Source organism: Saccopteryx leptura, chromosome 9, assembly GCF_036850995.1.
Source record: "Saccopteryx leptura isolate mSacLep1 chromosome 9, mSacLep1_pri_phased_curated, whole genome shotgun sequence".
Lineage (NCBI taxonomy): Eukaryota > Metazoa > Chordata > Mammalia > Chiroptera > Emballonuridae > Saccopteryx > Saccopteryx leptura.
The window spans coordinates 69,370,978-69,389,384 of NC_089511.1; the positions used below are offsets into that span (position 1 = coordinate 69,370,978).

At 43.7% G+C, this 18,407-nt stretch overlaps 1 protein-coding gene across 6 annotated transcripts in view; it reads right to left on the bottom strand.

Moving 5' to 3' along the window:
- Positions 1-15,327, bottom strand: part of RUFY2 (RUN and FYVE domain containing 2) — a 63,655-nt gene extending 48,328 nt beyond the window's left edge. For 2 of the 6 annotated variants that reach the window (XM_066348970.1, XM_066348969.1), the window contains exons 1-4: positions 14,888-15,111; positions 12,449-12,622; positions 8,652-8,769; positions 3,844-3,945 (exon numbers count right to left, since the gene is read on the bottom strand). In XM_066348970.1, coding sequence (XP_066205067.1) covers positions 3,844-3,945; positions 8,652-8,769; positions 12,449-12,622; positions 14,888-14,891 — 398 coding nt within the window. In that variant the 5' untranslated portion in view covers positions 14,892-15,111. Of the gene's footprint in view, positions 1-3,843; positions 3,946-8,651; positions 8,770-12,448; positions 12,623-14,634; positions 14,726-14,887; positions 15,112-15,231 lie in introns of those variants that run through there. The other 4 variants (XM_066348968.1, XM_066348966.1, XM_066348967.1 and 1 more) reach the window with 4 other exon arrangements.
- Between the last annotated feature and the right edge of the window lie 3,080 nt (positions 15,328-18,407).

Below are 18,407 nucleotides of genomic sequence, written 5' to 3' on the forward strand. Positions count from 1 at the left end.
GAAACATATAGTCTTCCAAAAATTAATCTGGAGGAATCAGAAAACCTAAACAGACCAATTACAACAAATGAGATTGAAACAGTTATCAAAAAACTCCCAAAAAAGAAAAGTCCTGGGCCTGATGGCTTCACAAGTGAATTCCACCAAATATTCAAAGAAGAACTAACTCCTATCCTTCTCAAGCTATTTCAAAAAATTCATACACCATGATCAAGTGGGATTTATTCTTGGGAGGCAAGGCTGGTACAATATTTGCAAATCAATCAATGTGATTCATCACATAAACAAAAGGAAGGAGAAAAACCACATGATAACATCAATAGATGCAGAAAAAGCATTTGATAAAATCCAGCACCCATTCATGATCAAAACTCTCAGCAAAGTGGGAATACAGGGAACATACCTCAACATGATAAAGGCCATCTATGACAAACCCACAGCCAACATCATACTCAATGGGCAAAAATTAAAAGCAATTCCCTTAAGATCAGGAACAAGGCAGGGTTGACCCTTTTTCACCACTCTTATTCAACATAGTTCTGGAAGTCCTAGCCACAGCAATCAGACAAGAAAAAGAAATAAAAGGCATCCAAATTGGAAAAGAAGAAGTAAAACTATCATTATTTGCAGATGATATGATATTGTATATAGGAAACCCTAAAGTCTCAGTCAAAAAACTACTGGACCTGATAAATGAATTCAGCAAGGTAGCAGGATATAAAATTAATACTCAAAAGTCAGAGGCATTTTTATACACTAACAATGAACTGTCAGAAAGAAAAATTAAGGAAGCAATCCCCTTCACCATTGCAACCAAAAAACTAAAGTACCTAGGAATAAATTTAACCAGGTAGATTAAAGACTTGTACTTGGAAAATTATAAAACATTGATAAAAGAACTCAGGGAAGATACAAACAAGTGGAAGCATATACCGTGCTCATGGTTAGGAAGAATAAACATCATTAAAATGTCTATATTACCCAAAGCAATTTATAAATTCAATGCAATACCAATTAAAATACCAATGACTTACTTCAAAGATATAGAACACATATTCCAAAACTTTATATGGAACCAAAAGAGAACACGAATAGCCTCAGCAATCTTGAAAAGGAAGAATAAAGTGGAAGGTATCACACTTTCAGATATCAAGTTATACTACAAGGACATTATACTCAAAACAGCCTGGTACTGGCATAAAAACAGGCATATAGATGAATGGAACAGAACTGAGAACCAAGAAATAAACCCACACTTTTATGGACAACTGATATTTGACAAAGGAGGTAAGAGAATACATTGGAGTAAAGACAGCCTCTTCAACAAACGGTGTTGGGAAAACTGGACAGCTACCTGCAAAAAAAATGAAACTAGACCACCAACTTACACCATTCACAAAAATAAACTCAAAATGGATAAAAGACTTAAATGTAAGCCATAAAACCCATAAGCATCTTAGAAGAAAACATAGGCAGTAAGCTCTCTGACATCTCTCGCAGCAATATATTTGCCGATTTATCTCCACGGGCAAGTGAAATAAAAGACAAGATAAACAAATGGGACTATATCAAACTAAAAAGTTTTGCACAGCTAAAGACAAACTACACAATGGGACAAAATATTTGACAATATGTCTGATGAGGGGTTAATAACCAAAATTTATAGAGAACTTGTAAAACTCAATACCAGGAAGACAAACAATCCAATCAAAAAACGGGCAAAAGAAATGAAGACACTTCTCCAAAGAGGACATACAGATGGCCAATAGGCATATGAAAAAATGCTCAACATCACTATTCATTAGAGAAATGCAAATTAAAACCACAATAAGATATCATCTCACAACAGTCAGAATGGCGCTCATCAACAAAACAACACAGAACAAGTGCTGGCGAGGATGTGGAGAAAAGGGAACCCTCCTGCACTGCTGGTGGGAATGCAGACTGGTGCAGCCACTGTGGAAAACAGTATGGAGATTCTTAAAAAAATTAAAAATCGAACTGCCTTCTGACCCAGCTATACCACTTTTAGGAATATACCCCAAGAACACCATAGCACTGTTTGAAAAGAAGAAATGCACACCCATGTTTATGGCAGCATTGTTCACAATAGCAAAGATCTGGAAACAGCCCAAGTGTCCGTCAATGGACGAGTGGATTAAAAAGCTTTGGTACATATATACTATGGAATACTACTCAGCCATAAGAAATGATGACATTGGATCACTTACAACAACATGGATGGACCTTGATAACATTATACTGAGCGAAATAAGTAAATCAGAAAAAACTAAGAACTATATGATTCTATACATAGGTAGGACATAAAAATGAGACTCAGAGCCTGACCTGTGGTGGCACAGTGGATAAAGCGTCAACCTGGAAATGCTGAGGTTGCTGGTTCAAAACCCTGGGTTTGCCTGGTCAAGGCACATATGGGAGTTGATGCTTCCTGCTCCTCCCCCCTTCTCTCTCTCTCTTTCTCTCTTCCCTCTCTATAATGAATAAATAAAATCTTTAAAAAAAAAAAATGAGACTCAGAGACATGGACAAGAGTGTGGAGGTTACAGGGTGGGGAGGAAGAGAGGGAGGGGGGAGGGGAGGGGAGGGGCACAAAGAAAACCAGTTAGAAGGTGACAGAAGACAACTGGACTTTGGGTGATGGGAATGCAGCATAATCAAATGTCAAAATAACCTAGAGATGTTTTCTCTGAACATATGTACCCTGATTTATCAATGTCACCCCATTAAAATTAATTTAAAAAAAAAATAAGGTGGGCAGGGCCGCCAGATAAAGTACAAGACATCTAGTTAATTTTAAACTTCAGATAAACAACAAATAATTTTTAGTATCAGTATAGTCTATGTAATACCTGAGATAAACTTATAATAAAAATTATTTGTTAAATTTCCATTTAAAAAATAATAATAATAAAAAAACAAAGGAAAACCAAGATGTACCACTGCAGTCACACGTACAATAAAAAATGATCAAATTCTCCAGAATATCAGAGGGAGACTCTGAAGAAACAAGGGGATAAGTGGAGGGGCCACCATGGACCCACTGCTTTTGATAACTGATTACATTACTTTGAAAGTCTGTCTTAACCATTTGAAATTGGCCTTCAATTTAAACTGAAGATTTTAAAAAAATAAAAAATAGAGGACTTGGCTGGTGGCTCAGTGGATAGAGCATTGGCCCAGTGTATGAACATTCTGGGTTCGATTCCTGGTCAGGACACACAGGAGAAGCGACCATCTGCTTCTATCCTCCTCCTCTCTTGCCCTTCTCTCCTTCTTCCCCTCCTGAAGCCGGTGGCTCAACTGGCTCAATTGTGGCCTGGGGCGCTGAGGATAGCTCTGTCAGAGCACAACAGCCTCAGGCACTAAAACTAGCTCAGTACTCAAGCATTGGCCCCACATGGGTTGCCAGTGGATCCCGGTCAGGGCACATGCAGGAGTCTGCCTCACTAAGACCCACAACACAATTAAAGCAGTAGTTTGGATGTTCAAGATCTAAAAAGAGACCTCTTGGAGTAAAGCCCCAAATTCCACTATAAATTTTTATTCATAGAAATAACTGTGATTCTGAAAAAAATGTGTATTAGGCTTTTAAAAATGAAACTAACTTAGATATAAAGCTTGTTATATTCATTTTTCAGGCTAGCTCCTTATTAATGTTATGTCCCCACCATGATTTTCTCACTCATTTTGCTTCTCACTTTATTTTATGACATCTTATTGTATTTTATAAATCCTTTTTTACTACATCTTCAGTGCTTTCTAGAAGACAGGATATAAATGAAATAAAAAATGAAAATGAACCAATTTAAGGGTACTAACCTCAAGAGATCCCTCTGAATAATTAAGCAACGAAGATAATCAGCCATTTTTTTTTGCATGAGGGCTAATCGAAGCCACGCTCTTGCACGACCCAGGGGGGTCCTACAAAAGCAAAACCAATTGGTAAGACAACAGTACCAGACCAAAGATAATGACTCTGTGTTCTACCTCTGTTGAGGTACACATTAAAAAAGAAAAGAAGTAACTTATCACAGTTTTGTCTTCATCTCTCTAGTTTTAAGCCAGCTCTGTGAGCATGCAAACCAATCCCTGAGAGCTATTTAGGTCTCTAAGGTAAATATGCACCTGCAGAACGTCTAGGTACCACTTTATGCCTTGGAAGAAATGACTCTCTAAAAAGTGAGAATATTTCTACAAGAAATATTTAGTCAGAATAAGCTTAGCCTTCTAAAACTGAATATGCAAAACTCATCAATAGAGCAGTATAATGCCTTCAAAAAATAACTGATATTATATCCAAACATAAAAATAGTAACAGCTTGACTAGGTGGTAGTGCAGTGGATAGACCATAAGCCTGAGAAGCTGAGGTCCCAGGTTTGAAACCCGGAGGTTGGCGGCTTGAGCACAGGCACATTTGGCTTGAGTGTGGGCTGACCAGCTTGAGCAGGGGGTCGCCTGCTTGAACATGGGATTATAGACATGACCCTATGGTTGCTTGATTGAGCCCAGAGATTGCTGGCTTGAGCTCAAGGTCATTGGCTTAAGCAAGGGGTCACTGGCTTGGCTGGAGCCCCCCACTCAAGGCACATACATGAGAAAGCAATCAATGAATAACTAAGGTGCCGCAACTATGAGTTGATGTTTCTCATCTTTCTCCATTTCTGTCTGTCTGTCCCTCTCTCTTTTGCTAAAAAAAAATTTTTAATCATAACAAAGCAAAAGAGGTACCAAGTTGGGAATTAGAGAGAAATTACCAGGCTGCTTGCTATTTTTTAAATGTTATTTTTATCCAATTGTCCTTAAATATTAAATCTCATACCTCTTATCCAAGTTCAATCATTTAGTAAAATTACAAGAAAATCTAACAGAATATGCATGATTTTTTAAAGGAAAAAACACATTTTTTTGTTTTCTTATTCAGAGAACATTTTGGCAGGTAGTATGGAAAGAAACATAATCTTCACTCCTAAAAGTTAGTTTCTTATGGCTTAACATTTTGATGAACACTAATCTTCGGAACACATTTTTTACTTGTGTAGAATTTAGCTTTTTAAAAATAATATGAGCCTGACTAGGTGGTGGCGCAATGGATAGAGCGTTGGACTGGGATGCGGAGGATCAGGTTCGAGACCCAGAGGTCGCCAGCTTGAGCACAGGCTCATATGGTTTGAGCAAAAAGCTCACCAGCTCAGACCCAAGGTTGCTGGCTTGAGCAAGGGGTTACTCGGTCTGCTGTGCCCCCACAGTCAAGGCACATATGAAAAAGCAATCAATGAACAACTAAAGTGCCACAACAAAAAACTAATGATTGATGCTTCTCATCTCTCTCCGTTCTTATCTGTCTGTCCCTGTCTATCCCTCTCTCTGTCTCTGTAAAAAATAAAATAAAATAAAATAAAATAACAACAATATAAATATGTATTTCCATTTTAAAATAAAACCAATCTTATACTTCTCTTTTTAAGAGTTAAAATTCCCTTATCTTTGTTAAAAATCACTATACTGGGCCCTGGCCGGTTGGCTCAGCAGCAGACCATCAACCCGGCATGTGGAAGTCCTGGGTTCAATTCCCAGTCAGGGAACACAAGAGAGGCAACCATCTGCTTCTCCACCCCTCCGCCTCTCCCTTCTCTCTCTCTTCACCTCCTGTAGCCATGGCTCAATTGATTCAAGCGCACTGGTCCCAGGCTCTGGGGATGGCTTGGTGGAGCTGCTAAAAATAGCTCAGTAGCAAGCAGCCCCAGATAGGCAGAGCATCAACCCCAGATGGGGGTTGCTGAGTGGATCCCGGTCAGGTTGCATGTTCAGAATCCGTCTCTGTATCTCCTACTCTCAATAAAAAAAATTTAAAAATCATTATATTGGCCCTGGCTGGTTGGATCAGTGGATAGAGTGTCAGCCTAGTGTGCAGACATCCCAGGTCAATTCCCGGTAAGGGCACAGAAGAGAAGCAACTCTGCTTCTCTGCCTCTCACTCTCCCCTTTCTCACCCTCTTCCCCTTCCACAGCCAGTGGCTACAATGGTTCAAGCATCAGCCCCAGGTGCTGTGGACAGCTTCATTGAATGGCAGCCTCATGTGCTAAAAATAGCTTGGTTGATTCCAGACAGGGGTTGCAGGGTGGATCCTGGTTGGGAAACATGCAGGAGTCTCTCTATCTCCTGTCCTCTCAATTAAAAAAAAATCACTATACTTAATCTACCACTATAAGAAACATCAGGCCCTGGCCGGTTGGCTCAGCGGTAGAGCGTCGGCCTAGCGTGCGGAGGACCCGAGTTCGATTCCCGGCCAGGGCACACAGGAGAAGCGCCCATTTGCTTCTCCACCCCTCCGCCGCACCTTCCTCTCTGTCTCTCTCTTCCCCTCCCGCAGCTAAGGCTCCATTGGAGCAAAAATGGCCCGGGCGCTGGGGATGGCTCTGTGGCCTCTGCCTCAGGCGCTAGAGTGGCTCTGGTCGCAACATGGCGACGCCCAGGATGGGCAGAGCATCGCCCCCTGGTGGGCAGAGCATCGCTCCATGGTGGGCGTGCCGGGTGGATCCCGGTCGGGCGCATGCGGGAGTCTGTCTGACTGTCTCTCCCTGTTTCCAGCTTCAGAAAAATGCAAAAAAAAAAAAAAAAAAGAAAAAAAAAAAAAAAGAAACATCAAGTGTTGCTATGTTGTATACCTGAAACTAATACAAAATAATTATGAAATGTAATTGAAAAATAAAATAATAAACTATAAAAAAAATTTAAAATAAAAATAAGAAACATCAAGTATAATATTACTTGCCATCTAACTCTAAAACTGGGTTTGAATCCTGGCTTTGCTCCTTATTAACTATACTTCTCTAACCTTTATTTTTCATATCTATACAATTATTATAATAATAATCTCTATCCTACAAGACTGATTTAAGCACTAAATGAAATCATTCATGTAAAATAACTACTCTATTATTCTGATATAGTGTTTAATAAATAGCAGCTACTTACTTTTATCACTCAATTAAGTACAACTTGCAAACATCTGGATGCTGTGATAGCCAGAAAACACTATGATATTGCCTATAACACACAAACCCTAAATTATACACCTATCTAAAAGAAAGCAAACTGATGATCTGACAGAAAATGCAAAGCGTCAAAAAAGCATCTTCTCATTCAGAAGAATTAAGTAAGATGAACTAAAGGAAGCTCTTACATTTTCTTTTCTTTTTCTGTTTTTTTTTTGACAGTGACAGAGAGAGAGTCAGTGAGAGGGACAGATAGGGACAGACAGACCGGAAGGGAGAGAGATGAGAAGCATCAATTCTTCGTTGCAGCACCTTAGTTGTTCACTGATTGCTTTTTCATATGTGCCTTGACCGGGGGGTTACAGCAAAGTGAGTGACCCTTTCCTCAAGCCAGCACCCTTGGGCTCAAGCCAGCAACCATGAGGTCATGTCTATAATCTCATGCTCAAGCCAGCGACCCCCCACTCAAGGTGGTGAGCCCGTGCTCAAACCAGATGAGCCCACACTATCAAGCTGGCGATCTCGGGGTTTTGAACCTGAGTCCTTTGCATCCCAGTCCAATCCTCTATCTACTGTGCCATCGCCTGGTCAGGCGGGAGCTCTTACATCTTAATCATATCCTAAAAAATGTAAGACCTTAGCCTTAACAATACTTTATACCTGTAAAATTAAGATAATCTCAACACTCATGAGTTATTAGCTAAAATAGTCAGCTTTTAAGACATTTCATATACATTTGACTAGTGAAACAGGCAGGTGAAACTATAGGTCCCAATTTTCAGAGGAAGTAATTTGCACATGTCCTATGTTATATAAATGGCCTATCTGAAAACTCAAATCTCCTGAGCCTTTGCCAGATTTAGCCTAAATCACTCCCCAACAATTGTTACTGACTGCCTATTGCAAAATATTTTAACACTCAGGAAACAGAAATGTGTAATTGATATATCCTACCTTAAAATGACTTACAGTTTCCTGCAATCCAATGCAGAACTGATTATAATAAAGGAATGACTATTGTGATAAGAATATAAAAGAAAAAGCAGCTAATTCTTACTGAAAGGGCTAAGAAAAACCATAAAAGAAATGAAATTTGAGCTGAACCATAAAGAATTAACAGAATTTGCCTGACCAGGTGGTGGTGCAGTGGTTACAGCACTGGACCAGGACACAGAGGACCTAGATTTGAAATCCCGAGGTCGCTGGCTTGAGTATGGGCTCAACCAGCTTGAGCACAGGGTCACTGGCTTGAATGTGGGACCACAGACATAACCCCATGGTTGCTGGATTGAGATCAAAGGTCGCTGGCTTGAAACCCAAGCTCGTTGGCTTGAGCAAGGGGTCACTTGCTCTGCTATAACCCCTAGGTCAAGGCACATATGAGAAAGCAGTCAGTGAACAACTAAGGAGCCACAATGAAGATCTGATGCTTCTCATCTCTCTCCCTGTCTGTCACTATCTGTCTCTCTTTCTGTCACAAAAAAAAAAAAAAAAAAAAAGAATCTTATTAGGAAAGAATCAAAGAAGGCTACTTAAGGCTCAGAGAAGATAAACTAGAATGTGAGACACTTTTAAGGAACAATAAATATACTACTGTAATTGGGAATGAACAAGTAATAACAGTACTTACTTAAGACCAGGTAGATCCCGGACACTGGCCCCTATTTCCTCTGCTTCTGGGTACAGCTTCTCCACAAGTTCCAAAGGACCCCAGATAGTTTTGTTGTAACTCAAAAATGATTTTCTTACTGAAAAAAGAAAATATAATGCATACTTCAACATATGTATATAACTGTAATGACTTCCTTTTATTTTATTTATTTATTTTTTTTTGTATTTTTCTGAAGCTGGAAATGGGGAGAGACAGACAGACTCCCGCATGCGCCCGACCGGGATCCACCTGGCACGCCCACCAGGGGCTACGCTCTGCCCACCAGGGGACGATGCTCTGCCCCTCCGGGGCGTCGCTCTGCCGCGACCAGAGCCACTCCAGCGCCTGGGGCAGAGGCCAAGGAGCCATCCCCAGCGCCCGGGCCATCTTTGCTCCACTGGAGCCTCTGCTGCGGGAGGGGAAGAGAGAGACAGAGAGGAAGGAGGAGGGGGTGGAGAAGCAAATGGGCGCTTCTCCTATGTGCCCTGGCCGGGAATCGAACCCGGGTCCCCCGCACACCAGGCCGACGCTCTACCGCTGAGCCAACCGGCCAGGGCCAATGACTTCCTTTTAAATATATAGTTACAACATACAATTACTCAGAAACCTTACCTCTTGTGTCACTACACAATCCTGTTCATCAAGAGCCTGTTAATCAGGCTCCTGACAGTTTCCTTATCAGAAACATGCACCGTGGCCATTCTTTCGTATCAGAAATATGCAAGCAGGTAATTACAATAAAATACAGGGCTCTGCCTGACCAGGTGGTGGCACAGTGGATAGAGTGTCGGACTGGGAGGCAGAGGACCCATGTTCAAAACTCCGAGGATGTCAGCTTGAGCGTGGGCTCATCCGGCTTGAGCACCGGCTCACCAGCTTGAGTGCAGGGTCACTGGCTTGAGCATAGGATCATAGACATGAATGACCTCATGGTCACTAACTTGAGCCCAAAGGTTGCTGGCTTGAAGCCCAAGGTCGCCAGCTTGAGCAAGGGGTCACTCACTTTGCTGTAGCTCCCCAGGTATACAACATATGTTAAATGTCAATTATATCTCAATAAAAATAAACAGAACTTTGAAAGAAAAAGAAATGAGTATGTTAATAAAATCACAAGAGTTCCTCAAATTTTGGTGCCATGGCTCCTTCTGAGTTTGAAGTATATTTTTTTAAAACCATGTCTAAATAAATCTCCTCTTTTGCTTTTTACATTTTATAGGGGTCCCCAAACTTTTTACACAGGGGGCCAGATCACTGTACCTCAGACTGCTGGAGGGTCGCCACATACAGTGCTCCCCTCACTGTCCACCAATGAAAGAGGTGCCCCTTCCAAAGTGCGGCAGGGGGCTGGATAAATGGCCTCAGGGGGCCACATGTGGGCAGTAGTTTGGGGATGCCTGATACACTTTCATGCACCATAGAGCTTCTAAGCCCTCCCAACCTACCAAGGCTCCTAGTACAAACAAGATACCAAGCTTCTTTTGCTTTATAATAGTCACCTTAGTAAACAACTATTACTCACATAGTCCCCTCATAGTTGATGATCATATGAATTAAAGACCAAAACTGTTAACTCTTGTTATAAGTAGTTATAAGTAAAAGAACAGTTATTATACAACATATAGCCAAATATAATACAAATATTTTAAACATTTGTATTAAATAGCCAAATATAATACAAATATTTTAAACATAATTCCATACAAACTGTATAGAAGAATATAATATTCACTATTACCATCATTTTCAGAGAGCACTCACATTTCTATACTAACTCAATCCAGAAGAAAAATTTTCTAGATATGTTCCCATTCACTAAGAAGGTTTGTATCTCAACAATTATTTTAATGTATTTGCTCAACAGGGCTCAAACTAGCATAGAGTTCATATCAGGCCCTGGCCGGTTGGCTCAGCAGTAGAGCGTTGGCCTGGTATGCAGGAGTCCCGGGTTCGATTCCTGGCCAGGGCACACAGGAGAGGCGCCCGTCTGCTTCTCCACCCCTCCCCCTCTCCTTCCTCTCTGTCTCTCTCTTCCCCTCCTGCAGCCAGCCGAGGCTCCATTGGAGCAGGGTTTGCCCGGGCACTGGGGATGGCTCTGTGGCCTCTGCTTCAGGCACTAGAATGGCTCTGGACGCAACAGAGCGACGCCCCAGAGGGGCAGAGCATCGCCCCCTGGTGGGCATGCCGGTCGGGCACATGCGGGAGTCTGTCTGACTGCCTCCCCGTTTCCAGCTTCGGAAAAATGAAAAAAATGAAAAAAAAAAAAAAAAGAGTTCATATCAGCCGTGGCCAGTAGGCTCAGTGATAAAATGTCAGCCCAGCGTGTGGATGTCCTGGGTTCAATTCCTGGTCAGGGCACACAGGAGAAGCGCCCATCTGTTTCTCCATGCCTCCCCCTCTTGCTTCTTTCTCTCTCTCTCTTTCCCTCCTGCAGTCATGGATCAATTGGAGTGAGTTGGCCCCCAGTGCTGAGGATGGCTCTATGGCCTCCACCTCAGGCGTTAAGTAGAGCTTGATTGCGGAACAACACAGCAATGCCCCAAATGGGCAGAGCATTGCCCCCAGTGGGTTTGCTGGGTGGAAGGCAGTTGGGGCACATGGGGGAGTCTCTCTCTGCCTCCCCTACTCTCACTGAATTAAAAAAAGAGTTCACATCAAAATCACCAAACTTAACATTATTAAAATACTTATGTCTTAGAAAATGGAAACCACCCTGGCTGGATAGCTCAGTTGGTTAGAGCATCCTCCCAAAGCGCGGAGATTACCAGTTCGATCCCCAGTCAGGGCACATATAGAAACAGATTGATGTTCCTCTCTCTCTCTCTCTCTCTTTTCCTGTCTCAATGAAATCAATAAATAAATTTTTAAAAAATAAAAATAAAAAACAGCCTGACTTGTGGTGACGCAGTGGATAAAGTATCAACCTGGATTGCTGAGGTCGCTGGTTTGAACCTGAGTTTGCCTGGTCACAGTACATGAGAATTGATGCTTCCTGCTCCTCCCCCACTTCTCTCTCTCTCTCTCTCTCTCTCTCTCTCTCCCTCCTAACTAAAATAAATAAATAAATAAAATTTTTTAAAAAAGAAAATGGAGACCAATTCATAGTATATTGAAAATATTTTAAATTAAATATGCTTTTTTCTTTTTTAAAAAAGATTTTATTTATTCATTATGGGGGGGGAGAGAGAGAGAGAGAGAGAAGGGGGAAGGAACAGGAAGCATCAACTCCCATATGTGCCTTGACCAGGCAAGCTCAGGGTTTTGAACCGGCAACCGGATCCACCCAGCAAGCCCCCTATGGAGTGATGCTCTCCCCATCTTGGGCTGTTCCTCTGTTGCTCTCAGCAATTATTTTTAGCACCTGAGGTGAGGCCATGGAGCCATCCTCAGTGCCCGGGGCCAACTTGCTCCAACCGAGTCATGGCTGCGGGAGGAGAGATGGAGAGAGAGAAGGGAAAGGGGGAGGGGTGGAGAAGAAGATGGTCACTTCTCCTGTGGAATCAAACCCAGGACATTCAAACAGTGGGCCGATGTTCTACCACTGGCCAGGGCAAATGAAATATTCTTTTAAACCAAGCACTAACAAGTAAGCATTTTCTAAGACCACCCACTTCAAAACATAAAGCAGTAGGGTATTTCCTTGCAAAACTAACCCAAGTATTTTAAAATATAAAGTAATAGTAATTATGGCCTCAAAAAAAAATTACATTTTCAAGATTGCTTAAGATGGGGGGGGGGTTAATTCTAAAGTTAATTAATTTTTAAAAATTTGATGATACCTTTAAGACCGTGTTTCAGACAATGTTCCATAACAACAAAGAACTGCTGCAAGGGGGGATAGTCGGAATCTAAAGTGCGGCCAAAGCTTAGAGCGGATTCGATGAGTCCTTTGATGCTCAGTTTAGCCATGTTTAACAAGTTTGCTCTCTCCACAGCTGTGGGGTCTTTTGTAGCTGAAAGCACAAGAAAGATGTCCAACATTATTTGCAAGACATAACACTGAAAAATAATACAAACCTGCCCTGGCTGATTGGCTCAGCGGTAGGGCATTGGCCCAGAGTGTGGAAGTCCCAGGTTCGATTCCCAGTCAGGGCACACAGGAGAAGCGCCATTCTGCTTCTCTACCCTTCCCCCTCCCCTTTCTCTCTCTTCCCCTCCGTCAGCCAAGGCTCCATGGGAGCAAAGTTGGCCTGGGCACTGAGGATGGCTCCAAGGCCTCTGCCTCAGGCGCTAGAATGGTCTGGTTTCAGCGGAGCAATGCCGCATGGGCCGAGCATCTCCCCCCCACACACACCCATGTCGGGTGGATCCCGGTCGGGCGCATGCGGCAGTCTGTCTGTCTGCCACCCCCCACTTCTCACTTTGGAAAAATACAAAAAAAAAAATTAAAAATATATATACAAACCCTTTCCTTTCCTTATATAACCAACATGGCTTATTTTTCCATGGTCAATAGTCTTCCCAACTAACCTACACCCCCCAGTTAACTTCTCTTCATATCTCTCTAACATACACTATAGAACTCTATCGTGTCCACTCCAGTCAAAGCTTCTGAATTATTCTCAAATCCTGAAAACTGGCTGTTCTCTAGTCTTTATTTTACTTTTATGGTACCCCTTCAGGGAAATGAGGTTTTTAAAATGACTTTCTGAAGAGATAAGTTTGGACTAATAGACAACATGTTTAAGGGTCTTGTGCAAAAGGTTGATAGCTGGAACCATCCAAGGATGAATTTCAAGGGAAAAAAAGGTTCGGAATAAACTGACAATAAAAGATAGTTAAAATTCTAAGATTCTACCCCATATTATTCATAACAATCATAACAGGTAAATAAAAACACATTGACACATAAGAAGATACAGGAGAAGCCATTCAATTTCACTCATTTTAACTCTATTTTTCCATTATAATTGTCATTCTATGTTTCAATGACTCCTTCATTTTCCCAAAGGAAATAAAAATAGGGTCCAGTTTCATATTAAGGTTCCCTGCCATTCCACACAGCTGATTTAGGTGCATAACAAGTTAACAGATACATTTTTAAAACTTATTTCAATTGATAATTACAATTTTCAAAAATATTTTTTATTTCCCACAAATTTTATTTTCAGTTTACTTGGCAATTCAGATGCTTCCGCATAGTCTCATCACTTTTGTGAGCGTCAGGAATATTGTCAGCAAACACCGATGACACAATGGCGTGCAGAAAAATGAAGCACTGAGTAAAGCATTTCATAACCTCTGACAGTTTACTAACCCGAGTAAACCAAGGGTCTGTTTCTCCCTCACGGAACAAAAAGTCCAGGTTCCCAATGATCTGGTATTCTAGTTTTGACCTTAGGTAGCCAGACATGAAATGCAAACAGCCACACTTGCTACGACCAAGCTAGCAGGTGGAAAATCTCCACACACATTATTTGTTCAAATCTGCACAGTACTATGACTCCCTCTTTTTTTCATGGACGAAACCACTTGATGTTTCATTTCATAATCTATGGAAATTCTCCATTTTTCTTAACAGTGACCATCACAATCCTAACATACGATGCGACAACTAGACAAAGGGCTCCTTTGCAGCCGCCGGGAGCAGGTCGGTGCTGGGCGCCAGCAGCTTCCTCGTACAGGAGCGTCTGCACCCCGGCCGCGCCCCGCCCCGCCCGAGCTCGCAGCTGTGTCCTGTGGGTCGCGGTCCCTAGACCCAGCCAGAACCAGTACATCTTGCCCCAGCCGAGAACCCATCCGTGTCTCCCAGTCGTTCCCCAGCAAGGCTGCCCAAAAGGCGAAGAGGGCTCACCCGGGGTCCTGCGCAGCGTCGCTGCCCCCCTCCCGCCCTCCGCCTCGTGCTCCCAGGCCAAAAGCTGAGATGCATCTCCCCTCCGCCACCCCCAAACCTGAGAAGTCATCGCCCGACCCACTGTCCCCCCGCCCCGGGAGCGGCACCACCGCCGGCCCAGCCCTCGCTCACTGGAAGTCGTCGGATTAAGAGCCCTTGACCATTAGGCCTTAGAGCGGGGGCGGAAGGGAACCGGCGACGACCGCGCGTTGCCATGGTGACCCCGCGCACCCCCGAGTCTCCCGCTGCCCCCGCCCAGCCCCTGGCCGGTTCCGGCCTCAGTTCCGACACTGAGGCCACCGTGCCCACCACCCCGAGTACTCGGCGTCCGGCCTTCAGCCCAGAACGCAGGGCCCAGCATCCGCTGTCAGCCCGCTCCCCTTACCCATGGCGACAGCGGCGCAGTTTCGGGCGGGGACTGTCCGGGCCGCGCCAGCAGCCCCCTTCAGATGCGCGGCGGCCGCCAGGGCGTCAGCGACCAGGCCCGGCGCGGCCCACAGCGCTCCCGGCGGCGGGAGGACGCCCGGCGGTCCCGCGGCGCCGCCAGGGAGACGGGGGCCCCGGAGTCTGCGGCAGGCAGGAGAGAAACCCGCCCTCGCTAAGGAGACAAACCCGCCCTCGCTAAGCCTCCCGGCGTCCAGCCGGGCCGGAAGGAGGAGGAGAAGGTGGTGAGGGAGGCCGCGGGGCTGTGGAGCTGAGGGCGGGACCCTGGTCTAACCGGCCTCTCACCCCTGGCTCGGACGCAGCGCTGAGGACCACGTCTGCGGGGGCCGAGTCGGTGCAGTTTCCATCCGCGGTCCGGCTGCGTATACCCTGACCGCTTCCCTGCCGTCTTCACAAACTCGTAGGAGGTCAGAAGTATTTAGAAAATGGTCAATAATTAACGGTCGGCAGAAATCTACTGAAACTGTTTACAAATCACGACGTTCAAACCAGTAAATACTGGTTTATAAAAAGCAATGAGTATACAAGACTTACGGAGGGATCACTTCGTAAATTATATAAATAACCACTGTGCTGTACGCCTGAAACTAATATTGAATGTCAACTATAATTGAAAAAAAAATTAATGATGTAAAAAGCAATGAGGAACGATTTTACTAACCAAAGAAAACACCTATCAAGATTAAGCAAGTTTTCTCATGTCAGGGATGAGAAAAACCTCATGGTCAGATGACACTAGGTTCAAGTTATATCCGTTTGGGAAAAGTGAGCTATTACCCGGTTAGATGAGCAATTGCTAGATATAGACCGAGATATTTCGTAGAAATGGGTCGATGTTTTCTTACCATCACTTTGGCCACTATCAAGTCTTATTATGCTTCTTTACTGCTTTTGATTTTTAATTTTATTTATTTTGAATTTTATTGATTGATTGATTTTAGAGAGGAAGGGGGAGAGACAGACGTTGATTTGCTGTTCCACTTAAAAATGTGCTCTCAGTGGCTGATCTTTGTACCCTGTCCAGGGATCTAACCCGTGCAACCTTGGCCTATGGGGTACATCGCTCTAACCAACTAAGCTACCGGGCCAGGGCTTTAATTTTATTTATTATGAGGTAATTATACATAGATAAAATGTATAAAAATGTACAGTTTAAAGAATCATAAACAGCTTGGCATCCGCAACCAGATTAAGCTAGCATAGGACAGAGTCATCCTCCCTGAGAACTGCCACTAGGCACCACTCCCTCGCAATCCCCCTAGAGTGCCCTGGCCGGTTGGCTCAGTGGTAGAGCGTGGGCCTGGCATGCAGCAGTACCAGGTTCGAGTCCCGGCCAGGGCACACAAGATAAGCGCCCATCTGCTTCTTCATCCCTCCCCCTCTCTTTCCTCTATGTCTCTCTCTTCCCCTCCCGCAGCTGAGGCTCACTGGAGCAAAGCTGGCCCAGGCGCTGAGGATGGCTCTGCGGCCTCTGCCTCAGGCGCTAGAATGGCCCTGGTCACAACAGAGCAACGCCCCAGATGGGCAGAGCATCCCCCCCTGGTGGGCGTGCCAGGTGGATCCTGGTCCAGCACAGGCGGGAGTCTGTCTGACTGCCTACCCGTTTCCAACTTCAGAAAAATACAAAAAAACAAACAAACAATCCCTCTAGAATTAAATACTATCAGACTTTTAAAAAAAGATTTTATTTTTACTCATTTTAGAGAGGGGAGGGAGAGGGACAGAGAAGATGGGAGGAGCAGGAAGCATAAGACTCCCATATATTTTTTTTAACTTTTTTTTTTTTTTTTAGTTTATTCATTTTTAGAGAGAAGAGAGAGGGAGAGAGAGAGAGAGAGGAGAGACAGAGGGGAGGAGCTGGAAGCATCAACTCCCATATGTGCCTTGACCAGGCAAGCCCAGGGATTCGAACCGGCGACCTCAGCATTTCCAGGTCGACGCTTTATCCACTGCGCCACCACAGGTCAGGCCTCCCATATATTTTTTGATCAGGCAAACCCAGGGTTTCAAACCAGAGACCTCAGCATTCCAGGTTGATACTTGATCCACTGCACCACTACAGGTCAAGCTTTGCTTTTTGTTTTTTTTTCTTTAAGATTTTTATTTATCGATTTTACAGACAGAGGAGGGAGTGGGACAGGGGAAGAAGTATCAACTCAAAGCTGCTTCAAATTTGTTGTTCATTGATTGCTTCTATATGTACCTTGACCAGGCAAGCCCAGAGCTTCCAACACATAACCTCAGCATTCCAGGTCCACGCTTTATCCACTGTGCCACCATAGGTAAGGCTATTGTGACTTTTATGAGAATTATTTCCTCGCTTTCTGTATGGTACTACTAGTAGTAGGATTCAAATAGTAATTTAACAACCAGTTCTCTGCCCTAATGACCATTTTAAGTATAAAAAATGATATACTGAAAGGTAGTTTATTATTTCATGCATTTAATACTTACATAAGAATAAAAGAGGCACACAAAACTAGATTATGTTTTAAGAGTTTTAAAATATTAATGAAAAAATATTAAATAATACCTAACAAAACAATAAAACTGTTAAGATATTTCCATATTGCTTCTTTTTTTTTTTTTTTTCTTGTATTTTTCTGAAGCTAGAAACGGGGAGAGACAGTCAGACAGACTCCCGCATACGCCCGACTGGGATCCACCTGGCACGCCCACCAGGGGGCGACGCTCTGCCCACCAGGGGGCGATGCTCTGCCCCTCCGGGGCGTTGCTCTGTTGCAACCAGAGCCACTCTAGCGCCTGGGGCAGAGGCCAAGGAGCCATCCCCAGCGCCCGGGCCATCTTTGCTCCAATGGAGCCTCGGCTGCGGGAGGGGAAGAGAGAGACAGAGAGGAAGGAGAGGGGGAGGGGTGGAAAAGCAGATGGGCACTTCCCCTGTGTGCCTTGGCCGGGAATCGAACCCGGGACCTCTGCACGCCAGGCCGACGCTCTACCACTGAGCCAACCGGCCAGGGCTCCATATTGCTTCTTGATTGGCATCCTCATTTGCAATTTTTTTTACCTATGGATGGAATGAACAAAGTGTTAAAAAAGAGTCAGGAATGTAAATCTGTGATTTCCACATTGGGCGACTGCCCGGGTACCCACCTTAGAGAGAACTGAGATTACAAGTGCCATTTTAACAACAGGTTCACCAAACTCAACAAAAAATTAGGTTATCGGTTCTGCCGAACCAGTGTGAACCGAATGAATACCACCACTGGTTACTACCACTCAAGTTTGTGCCCTTAAACGATGTAGGGTTTGTGTTTGTTTGTTTTTTTTTGCTTATTTTCACCAATCAAATAACACTATGAATTTTGTTACTTGTTTCATTTGCTAAACATCCACATCCAGGAGGAGTTTCCAAGTTCGTCTTTTTCCAGGTTATACATACATCCAGGTGCCTATATGCAAGAGTCTCGAGAGCATATAATTAATAATAGAATTACTGGATA